Source organism: Rattus norvegicus, chromosome 1 (assembly GCF_021556685.1).
Source record: "Rattus norvegicus strain SHRSP/BbbUtx chromosome 1, alternate assembly SHRSP_T2T, whole genome shotgun sequence".
NCBI classification, from domain to species: domain Eukaryota; kingdom Metazoa; phylum Chordata; class Mammalia; order Rodentia; family Muridae; genus Rattus; species Rattus norvegicus.
Window position 1 is genome coordinate 88,285,647 of NC_141534.1, and position 25,391 is coordinate 88,311,037.

Consider the following 25,391-nt stretch of genomic DNA (forward strand, 5'->3'; position numbering starts at 1 on the left):
TGTTTGTTTGTTTGTTTAAATCACTTGCTGTGCTCGAAAATGGGCCTGAATCTCACTATGTAACTCAGACAGGCTCCAACCCTGCAACCACATTCCGGCTTCATCCTCCGGAAGTGCTAAAGACAGGCATAAGTGACCATGTTTTTTTTTTTTAAACAAGTGTCTTTTTCTCGCATGGCTGTGTGACATCCTTTTGCAGCCAGCCCAGTGCTGGGCACCCATAGGTAAGTCACATACTCAGTAAGGTGGCTGAGTTTGGATGAGACACAAAGAGTCTGTCAGGTGCTTTGAGAGACCGACGTTCAAGGCTTGGGAGGAGGAAGGGTCACTGTTTCAGAAGGGAAAGGGAAATGACTTTTAGAAAGGGGAAATGGAACAGAAACAACAGACAAGATGAAATAGGGTGCAGGGGGCTGCCCGGGCATGTCAGTGCCAGGAGCTCAGGGCCGCCTCCTCCCCACGTGTCCAGTGCCAGATTGCTATTACACAGGGCCAGGTATTCATGTTCACGAGTGTCTCCCACCATCGAGCCATTTAGCGGGAAGCTGTTCCAGGAGTGCCTTTGTGAGCACAGGTCAGGGGTTAGTTTCTTCTGTATGTGACTGGTGTGTTTAGTAGGATCAGCTGGGTGTGCTTTGCCAGCTCTTGCGGGTGTCAGCCTGGGAGTGCTATTTGGACCTGGGTGTGTGTCCTTCTGAACCTGTCAGGAAGTTGTTCTGAGAAGGGGTCAGCTTGAGTGTAGTGCGAACACTATAGGCATCTGGGGACACGGGTTTGTGAGTCTGAGCCTGCTTGAATATTGCTTGTTCAACTATGTGTGGGGTTGTCACTGTCTGTGTGTGTCCCTATGAGCCAGTAAGGAAGAAAATCTGGATGTCTGGGGCTGTGTAAACTTGTGTGCCCAGGCCCTTGTCCCATCGTGTATCCGTGCCTCTGGTCTGACTTCGTGTTCCAGTGGCTCAGTCATCAGTGACTCGGTGCACCCTGGTGTGCCAGTCCATCAGTTTGAGCGTACTTCTTCGGTGTGGGTGTGGGTCCTAGTCAGTGTGTCAGTGTGTCAAGTGTTTGTCTGGACATCCTAGGTCTGGGCTGTCCCCACGGTGCTCCTCCTGCCCCAACCAGGCCTCGCCCCGCCCCTCTGGCTGCCGGGAAACCCCCCGCGCGGAGGTAGGGGGCGCGGCGCCCGCCTGCAAGCCCCGACTTGTCCCCGGCCGCGGGCGGGGCCCTGGCGTCACGCGGGGGCGGGGCGTGGGAGCCAGAGAGAGAGAGAGGCGGAGCGGGGCGGGGCGGGAGCGAGCGGGGCCCGGGGATCTGCCGGGAGGCCTGAGACGAGGCTCGGAGCCACATGCGAGCGGGGCGCCCAGGAGACGGCGGCGACACCAGCGAGCAATCTGCAGCGGTGATCCGGACGCAGACACGAACGCACCAGAAGCAGCAGCAGCAGCCACTGCAGTCAGAGCAGCAACAACAGCAAGGAGCCTCGGTAGCAAGCCAGTCGGCGGGCGAGCCCTCCAGAAGGCAGCCGCCCGCCACCCCATCGCCTCCTTCCTCCGGCGTGTTCATGCCCCCGGGGTGAGTACTAACCCCGATCCCTGACGCTGCTGCCAGGCCAGGAGGGCTCCCTGGAGGAGGTGACGGGGTGCACAGGCAGAGAGGGAACTTGCATTCTCGCAGCTTGTACCCCAGCTTTCATCACTGGGACTAAGGCTGGGCAGGGCAGGCGGGAAGGAAGCACCTGGGTCTCGGGGTGCCCCGTCTGGGCGCACAGGTGCCACAGCGGTCTGGCGGGTTTGTTTACAAACAATGGGGTTCGGGCTCGCCCGCGCCCCCTGGTGGCCAGTGAGACTGGGGAGCAGCGTGGCCCCGGGCTCGCTCGGGTCCCCGGAGTCCCACTGAGGGAGGGTCGGAGTGGGGGGTGGCACCGACGATCGGCCACACCCAGCGCGCGCGCCCGCCGGGGGCGGCGACAGGGGGCGGCGGAGGCTGTGGCTCCCGCGGGCGGGGGCTGCGCCCCAGCAACAGCCGGTTATTGGCCCCGCGCGCGCTGGGCGGGCGGGGCGGGCGCACGTGGCGGCGTGTGGGGGGGGGGGGGGAGGCTGTGACAGCGGAGCGACGGCGGGGACCGCGCGTGCGGGGCTGTGGATCTGCAGGTGTCTCGCCTGGGTGTGTGCGCTCGTGTCTGGCTCCCGAGTTTGTATTTCTACACCGAGATGTTGGCGTTTGTCACCCGGAGGGGTGTCTGCGTGAGTCCTTGCCCGCGTGTCTGCGGGGTGGGGTGCACCTGTCCGTTTACGGGAGTGGGTGGTCACCCCCCCAAACCAGAGTTGTATACGTGTGCTCTTATGGGGTGAATAGGGGGATCTGTCGCTTGCCTGGTAGTGCTGGTGGTGGTGGTGGTGGTGCGGACAACGGGGGCACTTGAACTGTGTTTGTGTGTCGCTTGAGTGAGCTGTGTTGCTGTGCAGGGGTCTCGCCCGAGTGTGCGCTGTGTGTGTGTGTGTGTGTGTGTGTGTGTGTGTGTGTACGCGCGCGCGCGCGCGTGCTGTCTCTGGGTGTCTCCAAGACAAGCATCTGCTGCACCCAGCTTTTGGGATGGGATGCCACCCAGTGTCTGATCGTTCCCTGGGTGACTTCTGAGTGGCAAGAGCAACAAGGCACACTGAGCACGAAGGGTTCTGGGATGGGGGGGGGATCTAGAGGGTTCAGTGCCAGCCCCTCTCCCTGCATGCACAGAGAGAGAGAGAGAGAGAGAGAGAGAGAGAGAGAGAGAGAGAACACGAACAGAGACAGAGTGCATGCGTGTGTTTTGGGTCTGAGGGGTTTGTCACTGTGATCCGTGGCTCCTATGTGTCATGTGGCTCTCTCTGTCTGTGTAGTGTTTATACCAGTCACGTGAGGCCAGTGTTTTCTGTCTCTGTATTAGGTGTGTGTGCTGCTGGGCTGTGTGTGTGTGTGTGTGTGTGTGTGTGTGTGTGTGTGTGTGTGTGTGTGTGTGTGTGTGTGTTTTCTGGGGCTGACAGTTGGCTGTGGTGTATTGGGGCTGAGAGGAGAGGCTGAACCGATGGCTTCTACCAGCTGCGGTTGGTGCCTCCCCATGTGGCTGGCCCGCACGCGAGTCGGGTGGGGGTTGATGTATCTCGTTGTGATGACATGTGTCTATGTGTGGCTGTTGTGTCCCAGGAGCCCAAAGTTGGGAGGGTGCACATTCAGGGGTGTTTTGAGGTGATGGTGGTGTGTGTGCTAAGGTATAGTAGGTGTGTCCTGTGTCTTCCAGTTGTCTGTGTTCATGCAGGAGAAACACGTTGAAGTCTGGAGTCTGTTGTGCTTCAGCGTGTGACTGCTGCATTGTGGGTGGGTGAGCGCGGGCATGTCAGCAGCGGGTCAGTGTGAGGCTGGTGTAAATGTGTGGAGGGCTCTGGATGGCTATGTGTGCATGTCTAAGTGTGCCCCCATGTGTTTCTGAGTGAGCCACCTCACTGGGGGGGGTGGTGGCGGGAGGGACGGTGAAGTCGGACACTTCTATGAGTTCTCTGGTGTCTTCCCATTACATACACACGGGTTCTGGGTATTCTGGGAGCCCCAGGCACCCCTGCTGCGCTTTTTTCTGTTGAGAAAGTTCTCCCTGGCCCAAGCCCTTAGAGTCCTAGGCAGTTTCCTTGCGGGCTTTGCTACAAGCCCCAGACGCAGTCTGTGCGCCCCTCACCTCCGCCCCCGCGCGCCCATCACCATGTGTCCCAGCCAGGCTGGCCATAGGGTCATCCCCTCCTGGGTGTGAGTGACCTCCAGGCGGGGTGTCTGAGAGATGGGGTCCTGCAGCCCCCCGGCAGTCGCCCCACTGACCTCCTGCCGTGTCCCGCAGGCTCCAGGGAGCGCCATGGCCCGCGCACGCCAGGAGGGCAGCTCTCCGGAGCCCGTAGAGGGCCTAGCCCGCGACAGCCCGCGTCCTTTCCCGCTCGGCCGCCTGATGCCCTCCGCTGTATCCTGCGGCCTCTGCGAGCCCGGCCTGCCCGCTGCCCCTGCTGCCCCTGCCTTGCTGCCGGCCGCCTACCTCTGCGCCCCCACCGCCCCGCCTGCCGTCACCGCCGCCCTGGGGGGCCCCCGCTGGCCTGGGGGTCACCGCAGCCGGCCCCGAGGCCCGCGCCCGGACGGTGAGTGCGGGCCCCGCACCTGGGGAAGCTGAAGCAGGAGTGGAGCTGAGTGGGGCCACCGGGAGGGTGTGGCCAGTGTGGTCTTTGTGTAGCAAGAACCAGGAAGACAGAGTGGGAGACATGGATGGAGGGGCCAGGTCGAGTGGGAAGTCCCTCTTGGAATCTGACTGCAGTCCCCCGAGTTGCAGCCCACGTCCCTTCTCGGGCCTCGGGCAACAGCTGTTTCTCAGCTCCCCTCCCCCAGCCTGGGTCCATGGGCGCCCCCACTCCGCAAGAAGATTGCAGTGGGAAGGAGTGTGGCCAGTGGTAGGACTGTCACCTCAGGACTTTGGGGAGGGGTCGGAGGCCTTACCCTTTTATTTGAATCTCTTTGGCTCTGGCGGGGTTAGTCCGCAGTCCCCGGGGAGGAAGGAGAGGGGGAGGGGCCATTGTGTTGGGAAAGTCCCCCTCGGGGAGAGGGTGAGGCTCAGGGAGGGAAGGGTTAAAGGTCCCTCGCCTGATGGGTTGTTAACCCTGTGGTGCCCGGCTATGGGGAATGACATCTAGATTTCCCTTTCTGTCTGCCCCCCACACCTCCCCGTACAGTCTCCTGAGCCCAGAGGTTAAAGAGAGAAAAACTTTCCAACTTTATCTGCGATTCAGGACTAGATTCAGAGATCATGGAAACTGAGGCCCAGGACCTGCTGTGACGGAGGGAGGAGCAAGGATGAGTGCCAGAGGGGGTTGGGCAGAAAGTCTAACCCAGTACCCCTGCCACCCCCACCCAAACCCTATTCCTCTTGGGTTAGCCCCAGTCTGGACTTCTGGTCATCAGGCCAATGCCACATCCGGGGGTGTGGCCTCACTGTGGTTGGGCAGGAGTGAGCTGGAGACCTGAGAGTAGTGACTGGGTGGGGTCTGTGGCCGTATCCCCGTGTGACCTTGGTCACTTCTCTGGGTGGGGCCTCAGTTTCCCCGTCTGTCAAATAGAGCAGGCTAGATTTGACCCTGTATTAGAATAGGGGTACTTAGGTCGGATAAATTGAGGGACTTCCACGTTGATATGAGCTTTAGTGGGTAACTGGCCATTCAGGTGACCCCAGAGCCACTTCCTCAAGACCCCTTTCTAGGGCCTGCGGGGAAGAGTGGGAAAAAGAAATTTCTATGGCTGTGAGGAGAAGCGGAGGAAAAAGCACAGTATAGCTACTTAGTGGCTCCGCGACGCCTCCGGACAGACTGGGTGGATGGTGACCACGCCCCTTTCCCCTCTCCCAGGTCCTCAGCCCTCGCTGTCACCAGCCCAGCAGCACCTAGAGTCGCCCGTGCCCAGCGCCCCGGAGGCCCTGGCGGGAGGCCCCACCCAAGCTGCCCCGGGAGTGCGTGTGGAGGAGGAGGAGTGGGCCCGGGAGATCGGGGCCCAGCTGCGGAGGATGGCGGACGACCTCAACGCGCAGTACGAGCGGCGGGTGAGTGCGGGGCGGCGGGCAGGTGGGGAGGGGGACGCACGCCCCCGCCAGATGTGCTGCAGCTGTTGGCCCAGCGCGCGCGAGGTCGCGCCGGGGACAAGCAGATGGGGGTGTGGGGGTGGGAATCGGCTGGATGCCGTGATCCAGTGTAGTCCGGATCAGGACCGGAGCCCCAGGCAGGGTCCGGGAACGCTGCTCGGTGCCCGCAGCCGCGGGGACTGAGGGCGGCGCTCGGCGCAGCGGCTCCTATATCCCGGGCTATTTATAGCCGGTGAGTCAGCAACGCGCCGCGCCCGCCCCGCCCGCCCCCACCCGGCCGAGCTGCGCCCCGCAGCGCCTCCCGCCGGTTGCTTTGCGCCCGCGCCGCCCTGGGCCGGGCCTGCCACTTGGTCTCTCTAGGTGGGAGCCCCTAATGGAACCCTTAGACCCTGGTGTCCGCCCCTAGCGCTGTGCACTCTGCACATGGCCCTTGCATTGTTTGCTGATTGCAACAGAGGGGGATGGGGAGAAGCGCACCCCACTGACGTTGGATGGGTACAGGTCCCTCCCCTGCCCTGTCCCCTACCTTTTGTAAAGGGGACAGCCTCCCAGCCGCGACTCATTCCCGGCAGGTGTTTTGTTTTGTTTTTGGGGTTTTTTTTTTGTTTGTTTGTTTGGTTTTGGTTTTGGTTTTTGCACCCGCTTTCATGCACAGCCAGGGGCGTTGTTTTTAGTTCCCATCCTGGCTCTGGCGTTGCCTTCTCCTATGGCGCCTTCTCCTAACTACTGCTTTCTAAAGTCCTCCATCCCCTTCATTGGTTACCACCAAGCACATCCTAGAGATGTGGCCAAGTAGCGTGGCCTGGTGGTGGCTTCCTGTAATCCCACCTACTCAGGGAGGGAAAAAGAAAGTTCAAAGCCAGCCTGGGCAAGCTAGTGTTACCCTGCTTCAGAAATAAAGAGACTTTGGAGCGGCTCAGAGGATAAAGGTGCTTGCTACAAAAACTGATTAACTGAATTCGATCCCCAGGACCCACAGTAAAAGACAGAGTCTAGTCTTAACACCGTGTTCTCGTTCTCTAACCTCCACATGCTGCACACACAAATCTCTCTCTGTCTCTCTCTTCTCTCCTCTTCTCCCCCCCCCCGTTAAAGGGGGCTTAGTGGTTAAAAGAAATCTTGCACACACTTAGTGGTTAAGAGAAATCTTGCACACACTTAGTGGTTAAGAGGACTCTTGCAGAGAACCAGGGCCAGATCCCAACTGATCACTGCCTGGAACTCCCTCTGCATCTGCCCTCACAAACACATTGAATAGTTTTTTAGTTTTATTTTGTTTTTAAAGTTTAGGGAAGGCTGATGTCGCTCAGTTGGTGGACCGCTTGCCTAGGAGCCTTAAGGTCTGTGGGTCAAGGTCACCTTCAATTACACTTTCAGTTCCAGGACCACCTGCGATACATGAGACCAGGTCTCAAAAACAATGATATTCTTCTCTTCTTTTCTTTTGGTTTTGCAAGGTGGTTTCTCAGTGTACTGTCCTGGAACTCACTCTGTAGACCAGACAGACTTGCCAGGAACTCAGAGGTTCCCACCCCCCCACCCAAGTGCTAGGCTTAAATGTTCCACTCAGCTGGGCTTTTTTTTTAAGCACCTGTTTGAAACCCACCAGCCAGCGAGTGGGAAAGGTGTGACTTTGTAGGAGACACTGTGTAGCATCATTCTTTTTTCCTCTTTTCTAAGAGATGCACATGGGCCAAGCCCATGTGCTGTTGCCTCCAGAGTGAACACCCAGTGCTCCCCCTAATATGCTGACTAAGTATAATGATAGTGAGCTCACAAGGCTCACATTCACTTTGTAGACCACCATGCTTGAATTCTCTGCCTGCTTCTACCTCCCAAGTTCTAGAATTAAAGATGTGAGCTACCACACCCAACTTTCTTGTTTGCTTTCATTTTCTTTTTCTTTTCTTTCCTCTTTTTTTTTTTTTTTTTTTTAAAGGCTGGCTCATAGTAAATTGTTCACACTAGCTTTGAACTACTCACTTTGTAGCCCAGGCAGGCTCTGAACCTTCTTCCTGCCTCAGCCTCCTGAGCCACTGGGATTACAGGCCTAGACACTTAATTTTTTTCTGCTACCAGGGAGAGAACAAGGGTTTCCCCGAAGACAGCATTGACAAGAGACACCTTCTCTCATCCTTGCTGGGATAGTGTGCTGTTCTCAGCTCTCCTTCTGGGTTGTTTGAGAATTGCTAAGGCTGCTGGCCATTTTCTGCTCCCTCCCACGTCCCAACAGCCTTTTGGTTGGTTGGTTTGCTTTTTCCAGACAGGAAGGAGCCTGCACTCTAGCACAAATTTAGTGAGGCATGCTAAGATTAGGAGTGCGAGCCACCCACCGCACCTGTCTCTCACCTTGAATGGGCTGCATTTCAGCACACCCCTTAGAGCCCTTGTGATTTGTGGGGCGACTATGCTAGGCTCCATGCTATGCGGTTTCTGCTCCTGCTCCTTCCCACCTATGCTGGGAGAGTGTGCCTCTGGGAGTGAGGAGCTGGTAAGAGGGTTGCGCTCAGTTTTGGGACCAATCTTGAACCTATACCTTTCGTTTACTGACCCACTGTCTGCACATCCAAGCTAATTCCCGCTTCTTTCTCTCCCCAGAGACAAGAAGAGCAACATCGACACCGACCCTCGCCCTGGAGGGTCATGTATAATCTCTTCATGGGACTCCTCCCCTTACCCAGGGATCCTGGAGCCCCAGAAATGGAGCCCAACTAGGTGCCTACACCCGTCCCGGGGGACGTCGGAGACTTGAGGGGCAGGACCCCCTCCGCCTTCTGACACCCTGGCCAGCGCGGGGGACTTTTTCTGCACCATGTAGCATACTGGACTGCCAGCCTTGCTTGTCCCAGGGGCAGGCAAGGGAAGCCACTCGAGCCCCGGCAGCCTGGGTGCACTGATGGAGATACGGACTTGGGGGACCCTGGCCTCCCAAAAGCCAGGGAAGGGAGGGCTGAAGGACTCATGGTGACCGAGGGGGTGGGGACCGAGCCGCCCGCCTCTGCCGCCCACCACCATCTCAGGAAAGGCTGCTGGTGCTGGCTGCCCGTTCCAGCTGCAGGGGGGGCTCTGGGGGTGTCCCCAGTGCGCCTTCACTTTGGGCCTGGCCTCAGGCCCCTGGTGCTTCCCCCCCTCCTCCTGAGGAGGGGGCCTGTGAAGAGCATATGAGCCAAACCTGACCACTAGCCTCCTGGAGCCAGAGAATGGGGGGCATGTGAAAGCCTTCTCAACCCAGTGCCCAGCCATCTTCCCTGAGCCGCCGGCGGGCGGTGAGCAATGCCTGCCTCACCTTCATCTGGGGGTGTCCAGGAGGGGTCCAGACTGTGAATCCTGTGCTCTGGCCGGGACCACTCCCCCAGTCCCCATCCATCCCATTGCATAGGTTTAGAGAGAGCACGTGTGACCACTGGCATTCATTTGGGGGGTGGGAGATATTGGCGGAAGCCACCCCAGCCTTAGTCCCCAGGGCAAAGCGCTGGGGAGGAAGATGGGGAGTCAGGGAGGGGGGAAGTCTCAGAAGAGGGAGGAGTCTGGGAGCGGGGAGGGACGGCCCAGCCTGTAAAATACTGTACATGCACTGCTGTAGATATACTGGAATGAATTTTCTGTACATGTTTGGTTAATTTTTTTTGTACATGATTTTTGTATGTTTCCTTTTCAATAAAATCAGATTGAACAGTGGACACTCTTTTTGTTAGCCCTGCCAGTGGCAGGGTTTCTGGCACTACCTGTGAGGATGTGAAAGAAGCTGGGACTCTTGGACTCTTAAGGGGCTGTCATACAAAAAGGCAAGCTAGAGGCTGGTCTAGTAGCACAGGCCTGTCATAGCTACTTAGATGGCCTGAGCAGCTAAGTGAGACCCAGTCTAAAGTAACGGTGAGGGGACGGCTGGAGAGATGGCTTAGCAGTTAACATGGGCTGTTCTTCAAGAGGATCTGCATTCAGTTCCCAGCACCCACATGGCAGCTCACCATCTATAACTCAAGTTCCAGGAGATCTGATAGCTTTTCCTGACCTCTGTGGGTACCAGGCATGTGCATAGCACCCATTACATGCTGACAAAACAAAACAAAACAACCCCCCCACACAAATATGCACATAGAATAAATAAATGGGCTGGAGAGATGGCGCAATGGTTAAGAGCACTGGCAGATCTTCCAGAGGTCCTGAGTTCAATTCCCAGCACCCACATGGCTTCTCACAACCACTTGGGGATCTGATGCCCTCTTCTGGCTTGCAGACATTCATGCAGATACAGCCCTCATATACAATTAATTAATTAATTTTTAAAAATAAATAATTGGGGTTGGGGATTTAGCTCCGTGGTAGAGCACTTGCCTAGCAAGCGCAAGGCCCTGGGTTCAGTCTCCAGCTCCAAAAAAAAAAAAAAAAAAAAAAAAAAAAAGTAATAATTCAAAAAAAGTAGTAGGAAGACTGGGAATATTGCTCGGTGAGCCTCTGCCTAGCAGGATCTGGAGGTGTGGCTCAACAGCACAATGCCCTGGGTTCAATTACTTATACCAAGAGAGAGAAAAAGGGCAGGTTGAGAGAGGCAGACAAGTTGTAGCTACACAGAGCTGGCAGCCACTGCTGTAGCCTTAAGAGAGCAAGCAGAGGATCTAATCCTTCATGTGTATTTAGTCCATCAGGTATGAACAGTGTAATGTAGCCCGAGATTTACTGTATGAATGAATGAATAGCTTATAATTCAAGAGCTTGAGTTACAGACCGTGAGCTCTGTCCTGGATGACTTGGGAACTAGCTTGGCCCTATGATCAGCCTCAGGTTGCCTCTGTGGCTGGAAGAGCACCTTGAGCTAAGGTCAAAACGAGGCGTCCCTTGAAGCATTGTCTGTCCTAAGGCAAAGCACACTACCAGCTCTCAATGCCGAGCACAGCCCACCTGGCATTATTTTTGAGAGACTTTTCCCTAATAAACTTACTGAGAATTGGCCAAATGAACCCTCTTCTATGTGATGTATCCCTTCCTGGTGGCCGATGACAGTAAAGGCAATTCAGGGGAAACAGAGGGCTGTGGGCTTATGGGAGGGGAATCTGAGGGAGCCACATCTTCTGCCTTCCTGAGCATCTCCACTAGAAGGAAGTGTATGTGTTTCAAGAGTCCAAGGGCACTGTGCACACAGTGGCTCACAAAAGTGCCACGTCTGGGGCGTGATGTGGTGGCACACACCTTTAATCCCAGCACTTGGAAGGCAGAGGCAGGAGGATCTCTGTGAGTTGGAGGCCAGCCTGGTCTACAGAGCAAGTTCCAGGGCAGCCTTGGCTACATAGAGAAACTTTGGGAAGGGGGAGTGCCGAGTCTGATCTAGTCATATAAGGGGACAATACAGTTGGCTTCCTTGTTTCTGGATGGTACAGCCAGTCTGAAAATGTCCTAAGTTGAGGGCTGGTGAGATGGATGAACAGATTGCCGTCAGACAGGAGAACCTGAGTCCAGCGTCCAGACCCGTATTATAGGAGGAGAGAACTATTCTCCATGAATTGTCCTCGGACCTCCACAGAAATACTGTGACTTTAAAACTATTGTTTTCATTTTCTTTTAAATATTTTTAATATCTTTAATACGATTTAACTGATTAATTTTTCATAAGTATTGTATGGGCCTCTGGAAGAGCAGTCAGTGCTCTTAATCACTGAGCTACCTCTTCAGCCCTCTCCTCCTTTTTTTTTTTTTTTTGGTTCTTTTTTTCGGAGCTGGGTACCGAACCCAGGGCCTTGCGCTTCCTAGGTAAGCGCTCTACCACTGAGCTAAATCCCCAGCCCCCCTCTCCTCCTTTTTTTTTTTTAAGATTCATTTTTGTGGGCTGGAGAGATGGCTCAGCGGTTAAGAGCACTGACTGCTCTTCCAGAGGTCCTGAGTTCAATTCCCAGCAACCACATGGTGGCTCACAACCATCTGTAATGGGATCTGATGCCCTCTTCCCCTCTTCTGGTGTGTCTGAAGACAGCTACAGTGTACTTATATAGAATAAATAAATACAACTTTTTTTTTAAAGAAAGGAAAAGAAAGAAAGAAAGATAAAAGGAGAAGCAATTTGAAGGTGGAAGGCATATTCTGGCTCATGGTTGGAGGGGACCGTCCACCAGGGCAGTAAAACCTGGCGGCAGGAACCTGAAGCAGTTGGTCACATTATACCCACACTCGGGAAGCAGAGACAGGGGATCACTCTTGTTCATGCTCTTTCTCCCTTTTTTGTCTGGAATCCTGGCCCATGGAATGGTGCTGCCCAAACTTACAACAGGTTAGTCTTCTCCCTCAATGAACTCGATCTAGAGACTCAGAAGTTTGTCTCCGAGAGACTGTGAGGACCCTCCTGTCAAGATGAGACTCACTGCTAATTATCACACAGTGTCTCAGAGAGAATCATTTCTCAGCCAGGAGACCACCAGAAAAGCTGAGGCCAGGCTGGGCTATACACAGTGAGATGCTGTTTCCAAACAATGGCCACCATAACTTCACAGTCCGCCTTCATCCCATTCCCTCTCTCCTCAGCCTCACTGTATCTTCTACTGGCATCAAATCCCTTTGTCTCACATGGCCTACTGCACTGTCTCAAAGGATATTTTCTTTTTCTTTTTTTCCTTTTTTGTTTTGTTTTGTTTTGTTTTGTTAAGACAGGGTTTCTCTGTGTAGCCCTGGCTGTCTTGCAGCACTCCGTAGACCAGGCTGGCCTTGAACTCACAAAGGTTCACCTGCCTCTGCCTCCCGAGTGCTGGGGTTAAAGATGTGAACCACTGCAGCCTGGCTTATAGCTTATTCCTAATTTTTTTTTAAATAGAAAATATAAGTAGTTTTAGCTAGAGCTGGTGTGATCGATGGCAAAATCTTTTTTTTTTTTCTGTCTTCCACTGCTCATTTACGTTTTGCTTCGTGCATGGGTGACTGTGCAGGTATGCAGGCTCTCTTGAGGACTACCTTCCTGCTTTGAGACCGGATTTCCACCAGGCTACCCCTCCCCACCCCCACCATGGAGCTCTGGGGATCTGCCCTTGGCTTCAACCCTCAATGCTAGGGTTACAGGCACAAGCAGCCACACCCAGCCTTTCACGTGGGATCCAAGGATTCAAACTCAGGCTTGAGTTTTCCCCATGGGGCCAACTCCCCGTCCTATTGTCCTATTTATGTTTTATGGGGCTGGGGCTAGAACCCGAGGCAAGTGCTAAGTCACTAAGCTCCACCCCAACTCTCCCTTCAGCATCTTAAGTAGTTCTGCAGACTCGTGCCCTCCTTTTCTTTCGAGACAAGTTTCTCTTGTCGTTGAACTCCCAGCTTCCTGCTTCACCTCCTAGTATTGGCAACTGATCCAGGGCGTCAAGCACGCCCGCCTCATGCCAGCCTCTCAGCTCGCCTTTGGAGGGTAAAGTCCATCCCAGTGGCTGGGGCAGCCCTGGACGTTTGATTGGGTGTCTGGCTTGCTCACAGGCTCGCTCACACCTCTAGCAGCACATGCACGTGCACACTACACACATAGGAGCATGTGTGCACACACACCTGTACACTCATGCACACACACACCAATTTGGGACAGGATTTCCCTCTGGAGCCTAGACCGGCCTCTGACTCATTATGTCCACACTAACCTCCAGTCTTCCACATTCATTTTCTCTTCTTTCCTTTCCCTTCCTTTCTTCCTTTTTTTTAAAAAAAAGGTTTACTTTATGCATGTGAGTACACTGTAGCTGTCTTCAGACACACCAGAACATAGCTTCAGATCCCATTACAGATGGTTGTGAGCCACCATGTGGTTGCTGGGATTTGAACTCAGGACCTCTGGAAGAGCAGTCAGTGCTCTTAACCACTGAGCCATCTCTCCAGCCCCAGAGACAAGCTTTCTTGATACAGCCCTGAACTCATTCTGTAGACCAGGCTGGCCATGGATTTAGAGATTCACCTGCCTCTGCCTTCTGAGTGCTGGAATTAAGTGTGCTCCATCACCCTCAGTCCTCCATTTTCTGCCTCAGTCTGAGTACTAGGTTCACAGGTTTGAGCCAACACATTTACCTCTTGGTTGGTTCTACAATTTGAATATTTTGTGGGTAGGAAAGATGGCTCAGGCAGTAAAGTCCTGGCTATATAGCATGAGGCCTTGTGTAACATAGTTCAGACCTCTAGACAGTTGCTCACAAGATGTTATGAAGTCTTGTGCATACTGTTAGTGTGTATGCATGATTCATGTATATAATTTGTGTGTATATGTGCATGTCTGTGTGCATGTATGCATGTGTCTATCTGTATGTTCATGTGTGTCTGCACATGTTTATGTGTGTATATATGTATGTGTATGTATGTCTTTGTGCTTGTATGTGTGTATATGTATGTCTTTGTGTGTGTGTGTGTGTGTGTGTGCCAGAGAACAACTTGTGGGATTCAGGTTTTGTATTCTATCACGTGGGTCCTAGGGAGCAAACTCTAGTCATCAAGCTTGGCTGTACGCTCCTGTACCAGTGGAATCATCCTGCTCAACCTTTTCATACCTTCTGGGGGCTGTATTCTGTGTTTTCAACTCGATGACTCTCACCTCTATTATTTTAGGTCTATCGAGATTTTCCAGCCCTAGAATATTCATTTGGTTTTTTTATACCATGTGTTGCTGATTCCAGGTATGCCAGGAACCTGTTCGTGTGACTATAGTTTTTAAGTTTGTGTACCCTGGGCTTACATTCAACTTGCTATTTAGTGGAGATCTGCCTGTCTCTGCCCCTGCCTGGTCTACTTTTCCTTGGTTAAGGATTTGTTTTTATTCTGTATGTATGTGATTGCCCACATATGTGTGTATACCATATGTATGCGTGGGCTCTGTAGAGGATAGAGGAGGGTATCGGAAAGATCCCTTTGAGTTACGACTGGTTGTGAGCCACTGCGTGGGTACTGGGGGACCTGAACCAAGTCCTCAGTGAGGTGGTACTCAGAACCACCAAGCTGACTCTCCCGCCTCCACATTTCCTTCTTTTCACAGACCCAAACACTGGGAGTAGAACATTTCCCCCTTGCATCAAAGACGCAGGGGTACTTACAGCCAGGAGCTATGCTGTGCAAACCCAAGAGGCTCCTAGAAAAATAAACCCAGGAGAAAAGGAAGCAGCTGCAGCCACTGTGGCCACTGTCCAAGGAATGCAGGAACTACGTGGCCCTACACCTTCCCAGGAAGAGGTTCAGCACCTCTGCTCTGCACATGTCTCCAATCCACCATGGCTGCTTTGGAGAAAGAAGGACTTTTGTCTACAAGTTTATTTCCTTCTTAAAACCTATCACAGTGTGTAGGGGGTAGGGGGTGGTGTCAGGTGGTGGTGGTGCATGCCTTTAATTCCAGCACTCAGGAGACAGAGGGGAAGGCAGATCTCTTGAATTCAAGACTAGCCTGGCCTACAGATTGAATCTCGGGAAAGTCAGGGCTACACAGAGAAACGCTGTCTCAAAAAACATAAAACAAAACAGACAAAATATCACTGTAGCTGGAGTGATGGCAGTTAAGAGTACTTGATGCTCTGGTTTGGATTCCAGCACTCACACGGTGGCTCACAAAGATATATAACTCCAAGGTCCAGAGGAACCAATGCCCCGTCCTGGCTTCTGGGGCACCAGGCAAGAATGTGGTGCATATAAACACATACATGCAGGTGTTAACAACTATACACATAAAATTAAAAAGTAAATTCACTTAAGTGGGACCAGTGAGATGGCTCGGTGGGTACAGGTGATCCCTGGAACCCTCTGAGTCCTCTGACCCCCACGAGCACTCCTTGGTGTCTGGCATAGGTACCCAACCCATCAGGTTTGACAGCACATAACTTTGGCTGTTGGGTCATTTTGTTGTCCCTATAACATATATATACATATATGTTTCTCTGTGTAACAGTTGTCTGAGAACTCACTCTGTAGACCAGGCTGGCCTCAAACTCAGACCCGCTCGCCTCTGCCTCCTGAGTGCTGGAATTAGAGGAGTGCGCCCACACCAACGGACTTTTTAACATATTATTCTTAAACACAAGCTGTGTAAAGGAGGTGCCCACGGTGGTCATACATCTGCATAGCTGAGTCTGGGCGGAACTTGGCCATCTGGAAAGCTTCTCTCTCAAGACTTAGGAGGGTGACCTCGGGCGGGGAAAGTGATATAGCCAACACATCCAAAAAGCATCTCGTGTTTCTCTCCAAAATCCTGAGTTCAGCCATGGGGGCAGCTGCTAGGATTATGAGTCTAACGGGCTGCCGGGCTGCCTGGTGCACTGAGGTTTTTTTCCTTGTTTATTCTTTGAGATGAATTCTCACTGTTTAGCTCATGCTGAGTATGAACTCGTGATCCTCCTGTCCCAGGAACAGCTGAGAATATAGGTATATACTGCCACCACACTGAGCTTAACAGAGAAAGAAGCCTTTGAAGAGAGCAGAGAGAGGTTGTACAGACAGTAAACTGCTTGGGCAAGCAGATCTCGCTCTGAGTTAACTCCCAGAACCGACAAGGTGGAACATTCTTGACCCACCCTTGCTACTAGGTATGGCCCAGATGAAGGTGGTCTTCCCATGTCAAATGAATTTAAAAGAACCCTCACAGACGTAACCCAGTTGCTTGGGTTTCAGTTAATTCCAGATGCGGTCAAGTTGACAACTGAGAATGGCCATGAAAAGTCTACCCCTTGTCAACTTGATGCGCAGCTATCTTATGTTTAATTTCCAATGCAAACAATAACCAGTCAGGCTATAATCATGTCAGCCTAACCTGATGTAAGTATCCCGAAAGCAGCCACAGACGAATTGTAAATGTTAGGGGTCTGGGGTCTGACTGTAGCACTGACTGTCCTGGAACTCTCACTATGTAGAGCCAGTTGACCTCGACCTCAGACAAGCACCTGCCTCTGCTCCAGAGGAGGATTTAATACGGATCACCATGCTCAGAAGCAGGATCTTTGTTTTCTGACACGGCGGGAGAACCATGGTATGTCCACCTACACACTTAACACCTATACTCAGGAAAGTGCACCGTCTAGAAGTAGGTAAGGCTGGCATAGAGATGGGTTATTGCTTTGTCTTTTGAGACAAGGTCTATGTAGCCCTAGCTGTCCTGGATGTCATGACTGTCCCGCTGTGTTTGTCTTTTGTGAAGTCCACTCTCCAGCATGCTTTGAGAAGGGCAGACTGGAGACACTGCCGCTGGGCAGCTCACCCCTATGCCCTGCTCCCATGACTCGGTCTCTGAGGATCAGTTCTTTCCCAGGACAGCTATGCACCTTCCGGAATTTCTAGAAGCCATCACTTCACTGACTTTCCCAGATACTTAAAGACACCTTATCTGCAAGGTACTTGCAATCTGGAGATGTGTGGAATTTAAGAGCTTGGCGGTGACTGCTTGCCTGGGGCTGGCAGCTCCCAGGTTCCTCAGAGGCCCTCTTGGTGACTCAGTCTGTGATCTAGAGGTACCAGCTGGAAAGTGTTTCATGTAGGTTCAGGAGCATCTGCTCCCCCTTGTGACCAAGGCTTTACACTGCAACCAGAAAGGTGTCTTTCCTTTTGCCTTTCATCTCCAATAAATCCACAGGACTGCAGACCCTAGTGCCGCTGTACTAATGGTGCCCAGAGAGGGACCAGTCTACAACAGGGTTCCTCTGTACCTGTGATAGATATAGGGGCACACAGGGTGGGAACTGTGTGTTTGCCCTAGAGCAGCGGGCTAAGAACTGGAGCTGATGGTACTGTAGGGAAAACCACATCTTATTGCCATAGGATTCTGTTCTCCACCTCCCCTATTGGCTGCACAGCAGGGGCTGGCTTTGAACTTGCGTCTTTCCTGTCTCAGCCTCTTAGGCGCTGAAGTGACAGGAGTGTGCCACCCTCCATGGTTAGGCTGGGCTCACACACTTGAAGTCAGTCTATTGAGAGTGGCTGCCACATCGCAGAGACCCTTGGCATACAGGCAGGAGCCTAAGCATGTGTGTCCTGTCTGCAGTCCAACTGCTGTATCATCTAAAGGACAAAGGCAGCGGGGGGGGGGGGGGGGGGGGCGCGGGCGCCTGGAGATAGCAGGAACCTTTGAAGCACACAAGGGTGTGAACACTTTCAGGTTTGAGAAAAATAAGAGACCAGCCACCCACCCACAAGTTTCTAAACCAGGAGACAAGCAAGCTTGAGAGGATGCACTTTATTATCATTCCTTATGAACAACCAAGGGAATCTACAATCTAGACGCGTTGCCCCCATACCCTAGAAGGAAGACCAAGCCAACTCGGCCCTCCCCTCAGAGGACCTGGCTCCCAATATGAGGAACTGGGGGACATGGTGATAGTGGCCCACCCTAACTCTGGAATATGTCTTTGATTATATTCTGAGAGGGGTTCTCGGTACATTTTATAGACCTGTTGGCCTTGATTTACAGCAACCCTCCTGCCCTGGCATCCCAATTTCTAGGATTACAAGCTGCATAACGGCCCCTAGCATTAAATCTACCTTTTAGAAATAAACTGTTTGGGGTGAAAAGACAGCTTGGTCATTAAAGGCTGACAACCAAAAGACATGACAACTGGGTGCGTCCCTTACAAAACCCAGGATACAGACTGAGGAAGGGCCAAGAAGAGGGCTGCTCTCAGTTCTCCAGGCAGAAGTATAATCCATTGGGTTTCAGAGTCTCTGGGCCTGGGGTCCCCACCCATGTCCTGCTCCTCTCTGTTGACCTATAGAAAGAAGTCCAAAGGGTGAGAAGAAACTCTGACACCACGAAGCATGATGCTCTTCCCAGGTGTTGTCAGTCCCCAGTGCCAGAGGGGAGCCTTGTGACTATCACACGCGGGAGCCAGCAGGTCCCCGATAGCTGCTAGGACAAACTTGGGATGAAACCTCGTCTTCTTGCTCTAGAAAAAAACGATCCAGACATGCCTTCATAGAGAGGATAGGTGACTCAGTGGCGTTGCACACACCTCAGGCTCACTGGGGACCAAGGCACTCCACAATTCCACTCCCCTTCATGCCATCGAAGAAGAAGAAGTTGTTGTGAGGAGGGTCCCTTTGAGACAGGGCCTGGAGAGAGGAAAGGAGGGCTCAGTTTCAGTGTAGAGAGAGTAGAACAACAAATCAATGGGCCTTCTAAAGTCGGCCAGGGAAAGAATAACATGAAAATTACACAGGAAGGGCCAAGAGTACTCTTGGTAAAAGCTTCTGCTTAAGCTGGGGGGTGGTGGTACAGGTCTTTAATCCAAGGACTCGGGAGGCAGAGACAGGTGGATCTCTGTGAGTTCCAGGCCAGTTTGGCCTATAGAGAAACCATGCCTAGAAAAACACCATTCAAAACAAACAAGCCTAACACAACCATGGCCCAGGACAAATAGAGGTGTTCACCCAGCTTCAGAGTTAAATAAACTTAATTTAACCCCCGGAATGGCATTCAGATCTCTAAGTTCACGGCCAACACAGTGAAGGTGGGCTATACAGTGGGACTTTGCCACAAACCAACCAACCATACATAACTGGTTTAGGACAGTGCTCCTCAACTGGGCGGGTCACCTTTGTTCTAGGGGTCACCAACATCTGTAGGACCTCTTCTGCCATCCCTTTCTTGTCCCTCCCCAGGGTACGTTTCTCAGTAACAGGAGCTGGTGTCATCAGTGGGAAGGAGCAGTGTCTAATGGTGCCAAACAGACAATACTCCTAGAGCCTCCAAGCCAAGGTGGACATAGCCTGTATTTTTCTCCCTCATGGCTGTGCTGACTAGGCTGGTACTGGTCTCCCGGGTTCCCTGGATCAGTGCTCCAGCCTCCTGAGCAGCTGCACCTGCAGGTGCTGGCTCAACTCATGTTTCAATACAGGGTCTACTATGGCCAATGCTTTCCCTATTCCCTCTGCCACCATGGACAGAAACTCATGGGCCACAGGCATGACTGAGGCCTAAAGCCTGCCAGGACAGTGAATGACGAGAAGGATGTGAGGGTCGAAGGGGGGAGGGAGGGAGGGAGAAAAGCTGATCTGCAGGACTTTCTTTTTTTTTTTTCTTTTCTTTTTTTCGGAGCTGGGGACCGAACCCAGGGCCTTGCGCGCTCTACCACTGAGCTAAATCCCCAACCCCTCTGCAGGACTTTCATATTCTCCCTCTAACTGCTCCCAAGTACTTTTAATAGGTGCTCAGAGGGAGGGCCTCAGATGCAGGCCCTCCCGCCAGCTGGCTGAAGTGTGCTAAGCAGAGGGAGTGCAGGATGAAGGGACAGGGCAGAGGGTGAACATGGGGCAAAAGGTAAAGTGCTTCCCGAGCAAGATGGGGTACGAGATTCCAAACACACCCAGCAACCAAGAATGTAGAGTGCTCTGGCTGTCCGGGGTAAACAGAAACAAGATGCTGAGCAACAGCTGTACCCGGCAGGCAGGCAGGAAGGAGGGGGCAGCATTAAGACAGGGATGTGTAGAAGCCACCATCAACAATGGTTCCAGGCCACCTGCCCCAACCTCCACTCACAACCTCCGCCCCCAGCCCCCGCAGTGCCATGCTAGTCTCTGGCGCTGTGTTGTTAGGACAGCATCTGCAGGATAACACATCTGCAGAGCCTCTAGGCTCTCCTGCTTCTCCAGTCCTTGCTGTCTAGGATATAGAGTTGGGGAGAAATGAGGAAATGAGTTTAGGATAGAGAGCCAATCAGCAAAGGAGAGAAAAAGACGGTAAAGCTACAGGACTCAGGCTGAATCTTCACACAGCAATGAGACCCCAAGTCAAAGCTGCAAGAACCAGTGTCTCTCTATACACTGTCCTCCGTGGTCTGAACTTGTAGAGACATGGAAGTCAGCCAGTCAGACATGCCTCTGTCAACAACAGCCATGATTACAGACACTTCTCCAGAGAAGATGTCTCATACTTGCATTCCCAGCACTCAGGAGGTTGAGAGTTCAAGGTCAGCCTGGGTTATATATTAAGATCCGGTCTTAAACAAAACAAAACAAAACAAACAAACAACAACAACACCCCTAAAGTTTCCAGGGACTGAATTCAGGAGACTTGAGCATACTTTTTTCTTTCTTTTTCTTTTTTTTCCCCCCCCGGGGCTGGGGATTGAACCCAGGACCTTGCGCTTCCTAGGCAAGCGCTCTACCGATGAGCTAAATCCCCCCCCCACTTTTTTTTCCTTCGGAGCTGGAGACCGGAGCTGGAGACCGAACCCAGGGCCTTGCGCTTGCTAGGCAAGCACTCTACCGATGAGCTAAATCCCCAACCCCGACTTGAGCATACTAAACAAAGACTTTAGCACTGAGCTACACCCTAGCCCTGCATATGATAAATTTAAGAAAGTTGGGCAAATATTTAAGTCTCCAAAGGAAATAAAGCTTGCCATAGTTTTAGCAAACCAAATATTCTAGAAGAGTTACATAGTTGTTAGACCCAGTATTCTTGCTGAGCCACTCATGTGGTGTTGGTAGATCATGAGTCCTGTAGACACTTAATGTAAGCCTCCTCTACACAGTCTCACGGCAGGCCGGATAAGCAGGGGGCGCCCTGCACCACTCTGCAGGATCCAGTCAAGAGCACAGGTGGAGTCTCTTCCCTATCTTCCTCTTACATGGAAATCTCCATCTACTCACACAACTGGTAGAGCAGACAAAGTGGCAACTATAGGAAGCATCCAAGGCCACTAGCTGGCTGGCCCATGACAGCCGGGGTACAGAGCCAGGGCATGAGAGTAAGAGAGCAAGCAGGTCTCAGCCAGCCAGTCCTTGGCTCTGTTAGTGTGTAGTCAGGGCGCTGGGTGAGCTGTCAGCTCCAGATGACTTTACCTTCACAATTTCCTGTGCCAAGATTCCTCCAACCACAGCACATACTGGGGCCATCTCAGAGAAGCAGTACCTAGAAAACAGACAAGAAAAACATAGCACCAGGGCACAGGAAGATGGTAGGGTGGGAATTAGCCAGGGGCTGTCCTGGATAAAAGTCCTAATCAGAGGGCAGTGCTAGGGCTGGTATCCAGGCATGAAAATTAAATTTGACCCCAGGGGCTCCTAAGTGGGTGGGGAAGACCTTTAACTTTGCAAAGCATGAATTCCTTCACATGATTCTTTTTCTTTTTCTTTTTTTTTTTTAAAGTTCAAGGAAAGACTATATCTGTGCTTCCTAAAAATAAGGTCCTACAAACACCAGATGTGTGAGTGGCCCCAGCACATTCTCGCAATTCTCTCAGCACACGGGCAGTGGGTTCTTCTGTATGCTATTCCCAGAACAGGCTGTGTTACGTGCTAGAAGACAATAAACACGGGTACAGCACAATGTCTACACGACCCTCACAGACAGCAGCTCCTTCCTTTTGGCCTGGCTGGAGTGCTCAGAGGACAATCTCAGAGGAGACTATCAACTCAACTGTCCTCCAATTACCCTCCTGGGGTCCAAAACACAGGCTCCCAAAAGAATTTGTCAGGCTAGTTCCTAGCTCTCAACACAGAAGGGCCAGTCCGAGAAGCAAGCTGGGACATCAGGCCACCCTGACCCTCAAATGGGTCCATATGCCTTCTAGACATTTCTAAAGGTGTACCACCTTCACACGTAACGATGTAAACCCAATTACCAGTGCCATTTTCTGACCTGGTAAATCAACGAGAGGTACTTAGCTGTTTTCAGAGACCCACCCACCCACCCATCAACCATCCATCTTGGTACTGAGCTTTGGATGTCTCTTTCTTTCTTTTTTTTAAAGATTAATTTATTTATTTAGTGTATATGAGTACACTGAAGCTGTCTTCAGACATACCAGAAGAGGGCATCAGGTCCCATGACAGATGGTTGTGAGCCACCATGTGGTTGCTGGGAATTGAACTCAGGACCTCTGGAAGAGCAGTCAGTGCTCTTAACCGCTGAGCCATCTCTCCAGCCCCCTCGGATGTCTCATTTTTGACACATGTATGTATTGTTAAAGTACATCACACAAGGGCCTGCTGCATATTAAAGACCTCCATAGCACATGGCACATAAGTGTAACAAAGTAAGTCCCATGACCAGGCAACAATGTTCCTTTTATCACAAAACAAAACAAAACAAACAAACAAAAAAAGACTATGTAGCTCAAGATGGCACCAACCTGAAGGAGTGCTAGAGATACAAAGCAAGAACTACTTGCACAACCATTTTTTTTTTTTGCTTGTTTTGTGTTTTCCTGAGAACTGAGGGTTCTTTACCACCCTGTCACACTCTATTGGCCCCCTTTTACTTCTTTTTTTTTTTTTTTTCCCCAGGGCTGGGGACCGAACCCAGGACCTTGTGCTTCCTAGGTAAGCGCTCTACCACTGAGCCAAATCCCCAACCCTCCCCTTTTACTTCTTGAGACAGGATCTCACTAAGTTTTCCAACCTGACCTTGAACTTGTGATCTTTCTGCCTTCACCCCCTGATCAACTGACATCACAGGATACACTACCACATCCAGCCATTTAAACCACCCACCCACTACTCACACGCCTACATTCTATGTTAAAACTCCACAGTACTTTGCTTTTTTTCCTCCTGAGAAAGTGTATTGTTTGAGGCTGAGTATGGTGGCACATGTCTTTAGTCCAGGTTACTAGGAGGCAGAGGCAGATGGATCTCTGTGAGTTCCAGGACAGCCATTAAGACCCGGTTTAACCCCTAGCTTCCCACATGAAAGCTAGGCGTGCTGAAGAGAAGGTGACATCTAGGCTTTTCCACCAGCAGTGAGCGGGTTCTCACACATGCCAAGTTACACTATGGAAGCCTTGCTCCCTAGAGCCTGTGACAGGGCAGTGGAGGGAGAGAGGTGGGACCTGAGGATGAGAGAGGGGTTGCAGGTAGAGGGAGAAGAAGAAAGGAGGCAGCCATGAGGAAATAGACCCTGCGTGCGTGGCCAGGACAACAGCGGGTAACAGGGACTTCATAGCCGGGGAATGAGTTAGAATAGCTCTAAACCTGCCCAGTCTAGGCTTACGACTTGTAAATAAAATACCTGGATTGTGTGTCTTTTATACAGGCTTGCTAGAATTATCAATTCACTTTACATTCGAACCCTTTAATTCAGTCTCCAGAACAAAATCGAATAAACAAAACAAAACAAAAAATAAATTCAAAATAACAGAAGCAAAGACAACAAAAAATCTCAGAAAGTTCACTCAGGATAGGGTAGGTAAGAGGTTGAAATGGTCTCTCTAGAGTCCTGGTTAGCCTTGAACTCATGGCAATGCTTGTCCCTCTGCTTCAAAAGTGGGGAGATGGGGTACGTGCGTGCGAGCGCGTGCTGAGACGTCTGATACCAAGGACAAGCACCACCTGATTGCACAGACATGAGGGATTCAGAACACTGTGCACTGAAGGCACCAGAAGCCAGGAGGGACACAACAGGGAGTCAGTCCTGATGATCGTGCTGCAGCAAAAAGGAAACCAACGCCTAGGTGAGGCACACTTAAGAGACTTAAAGCACTTATTAAATGTGCTAGATGATTGAAATGGAGTGAAGGGCACTTGTTGCTATAGAAGACCTAGGTTCAATGCCCAGCACCACAAAATGGCTCATGACCAGCTGTTACGCCAACCATGCTCCAGGGCATCTGACTGCCCTCTTTGGGCTTGTGTGCTCCTGCATGCACATGGCATAGACATACACGCTAAGTATAAGTAACTACAATAAAAAGAAAAAAGAAAGACTAATTCAAAACAAAAGTTAGCATGAGGCCCTGGGAAATGACTCAGTGGGCTATCCTGAGTGGAAGGAGAAAACTGACCCTGCAGATGTCCTCTGACCCCCACATCATCACATACTAGCACACCCGAAATAAAGCGTTAGAATGGTTAAACCAGAAGGACGTCATTCCTAACTTTCCTTACTAACTTTCATCTCTACCTAACATGTGTGAGCACACCAGAGCCGAGTCAGGGCACAACTTCAGGAGGCTGTGTTTGGCCGTTAGAGTGAGAACTGGTGGCAAACTTTCTACCCATGTATAGTCATGTATCTGTCACGTATAGTTTATTATACATTTGCTTTGAGACAGGATCTCCTATAACTCAGGCTGGCTTTAAATATACTATACAGTAGAAGATGACCTGGACCCGTATTCTTAATCCTTCTGCCTTTACCCACTTGACAGCTAATTTAAAAAATATAATATAAATCATTTTACACATGAAGTTTTGTATATCTACGAAGGCTGAAAAGGAAAACACACCCTAACAATGTAAAGATTACGCTAAGAGCTACACATCCAGGTTGTGCAATACCTTGACATATAAGTATACATCTATCTATCTATCTATCTATCTATCTATCTATCTATCTATCTATCTATCTGTCCATCTGTCCGTCTGTCTGTCTGTATCTGTTAGCAGTGGTTAGAACAGGCTATCCTGGGGTTGGGGATTTAGCTCAGTGGTAGAGCGCTTGCCTAGCAAGCGCAAGGCCCTAGGTTCGGTCCCCAGCTCCGAAAAAAAGAAAAGAAAAGAAAAGAAAAGAAAAGAAAAGAAAAGAAAAGAAAAGAAAAGAAGAAGAAGAAGAAGAAGAAGAAGAAGAAGAAGAAGAAGAAAAAAAAAAAAAAAAAAAAAGAACAGGCCATCCGTTCTCATCATCAGAAAAGCAGTAAGGCTCTTTCTTCACGGAGAGAGCACTCAGAACAAGAAGGTGAAAACACAGGCCACCATCAGATGGAGATGGACAGGGACTCAGCACAGCTGTCCCTGCTCAGCAAGAGAATCAGGCAATTTGTAAGGGGCAGCTCAGCTGTGAGCTGGAGACTTGTTTCCTTGCCTGTACCCCTCTCTTACCCAGGCCTGCCAGCAGACAGGCTTCAAG

General features: G+C 51.6%; 3 protein-coding genes across 8 annotated transcripts in view; 1 reads left to right on the top strand and 2 right to left on the bottom strand.

The window, feature by feature from the left end:
* Positions 1 to 25,391, bottom strand: part of Ccdc9 (coiled-coil domain containing 9) — a 126,635-nt gene that overhangs the window by 35,172 nt on the left and 66,072 nt on the right. The window lies entirely within an intron of this gene.
* Positions 1,310 to 9,310, top strand: Bbc3 (Bcl-2 binding component 3). 6 transcript variants are annotated; one of them, NM_173837.2, is made up of 4 exons: positions 1,310 to 1,572; positions 3,860 to 4,148; positions 5,403 to 5,593; positions 8,231 to 9,310. In NM_173837.2, the coding sequence occupies exons 2-4, from the start codon at positions 3,875 to 3,877 to the stop codon at positions 8,345 to 8,347; spliced, it is 582 nt and encodes a 193-aa protein (NP_776209.1). In that variant the 5' UTR covers positions 1,310 to 1,572; positions 3,860 to 3,874; the 3' UTR covers positions 8,348 to 9,310. The 6 variants fall into 6 exon arrangements, with proteins under 6 accessions (NP_776209.1, XP_087422631.1, XP_087422636.1 ...); XM_087566491.1 differs by lacking the exon at positions 1,310 to 1,572 and adding an exon at positions 2,099 to 2,243; XM_087566500.1 differs by lacking the exon at positions 1,310 to 1,572 and adding an exon at positions 2,099 to 2,163.
* The window catches only part of Sae1 (SUMO1 activating enzyme subunit 1), a 55,903-nt gene continuing 48,273 nt past the window's right edge, over positions 17,762 to 25,391 (bottom strand). The window contains exons 8-9 of the mRNA NM_001012063.1: positions 21,386 to 21,455; positions 17,762 to 18,652 (exon numbers count right to left, since the gene is read on the bottom strand). Coding sequence (NP_001012063.1) covers positions 18,560 to 18,652; positions 21,386 to 21,455 — 163 coding nt within the window. The 3' untranslated portion in view covers positions 17,762 to 18,559. The remainder of the gene's footprint in view (positions 18,653 to 21,385; positions 21,456 to 25,391) is intronic.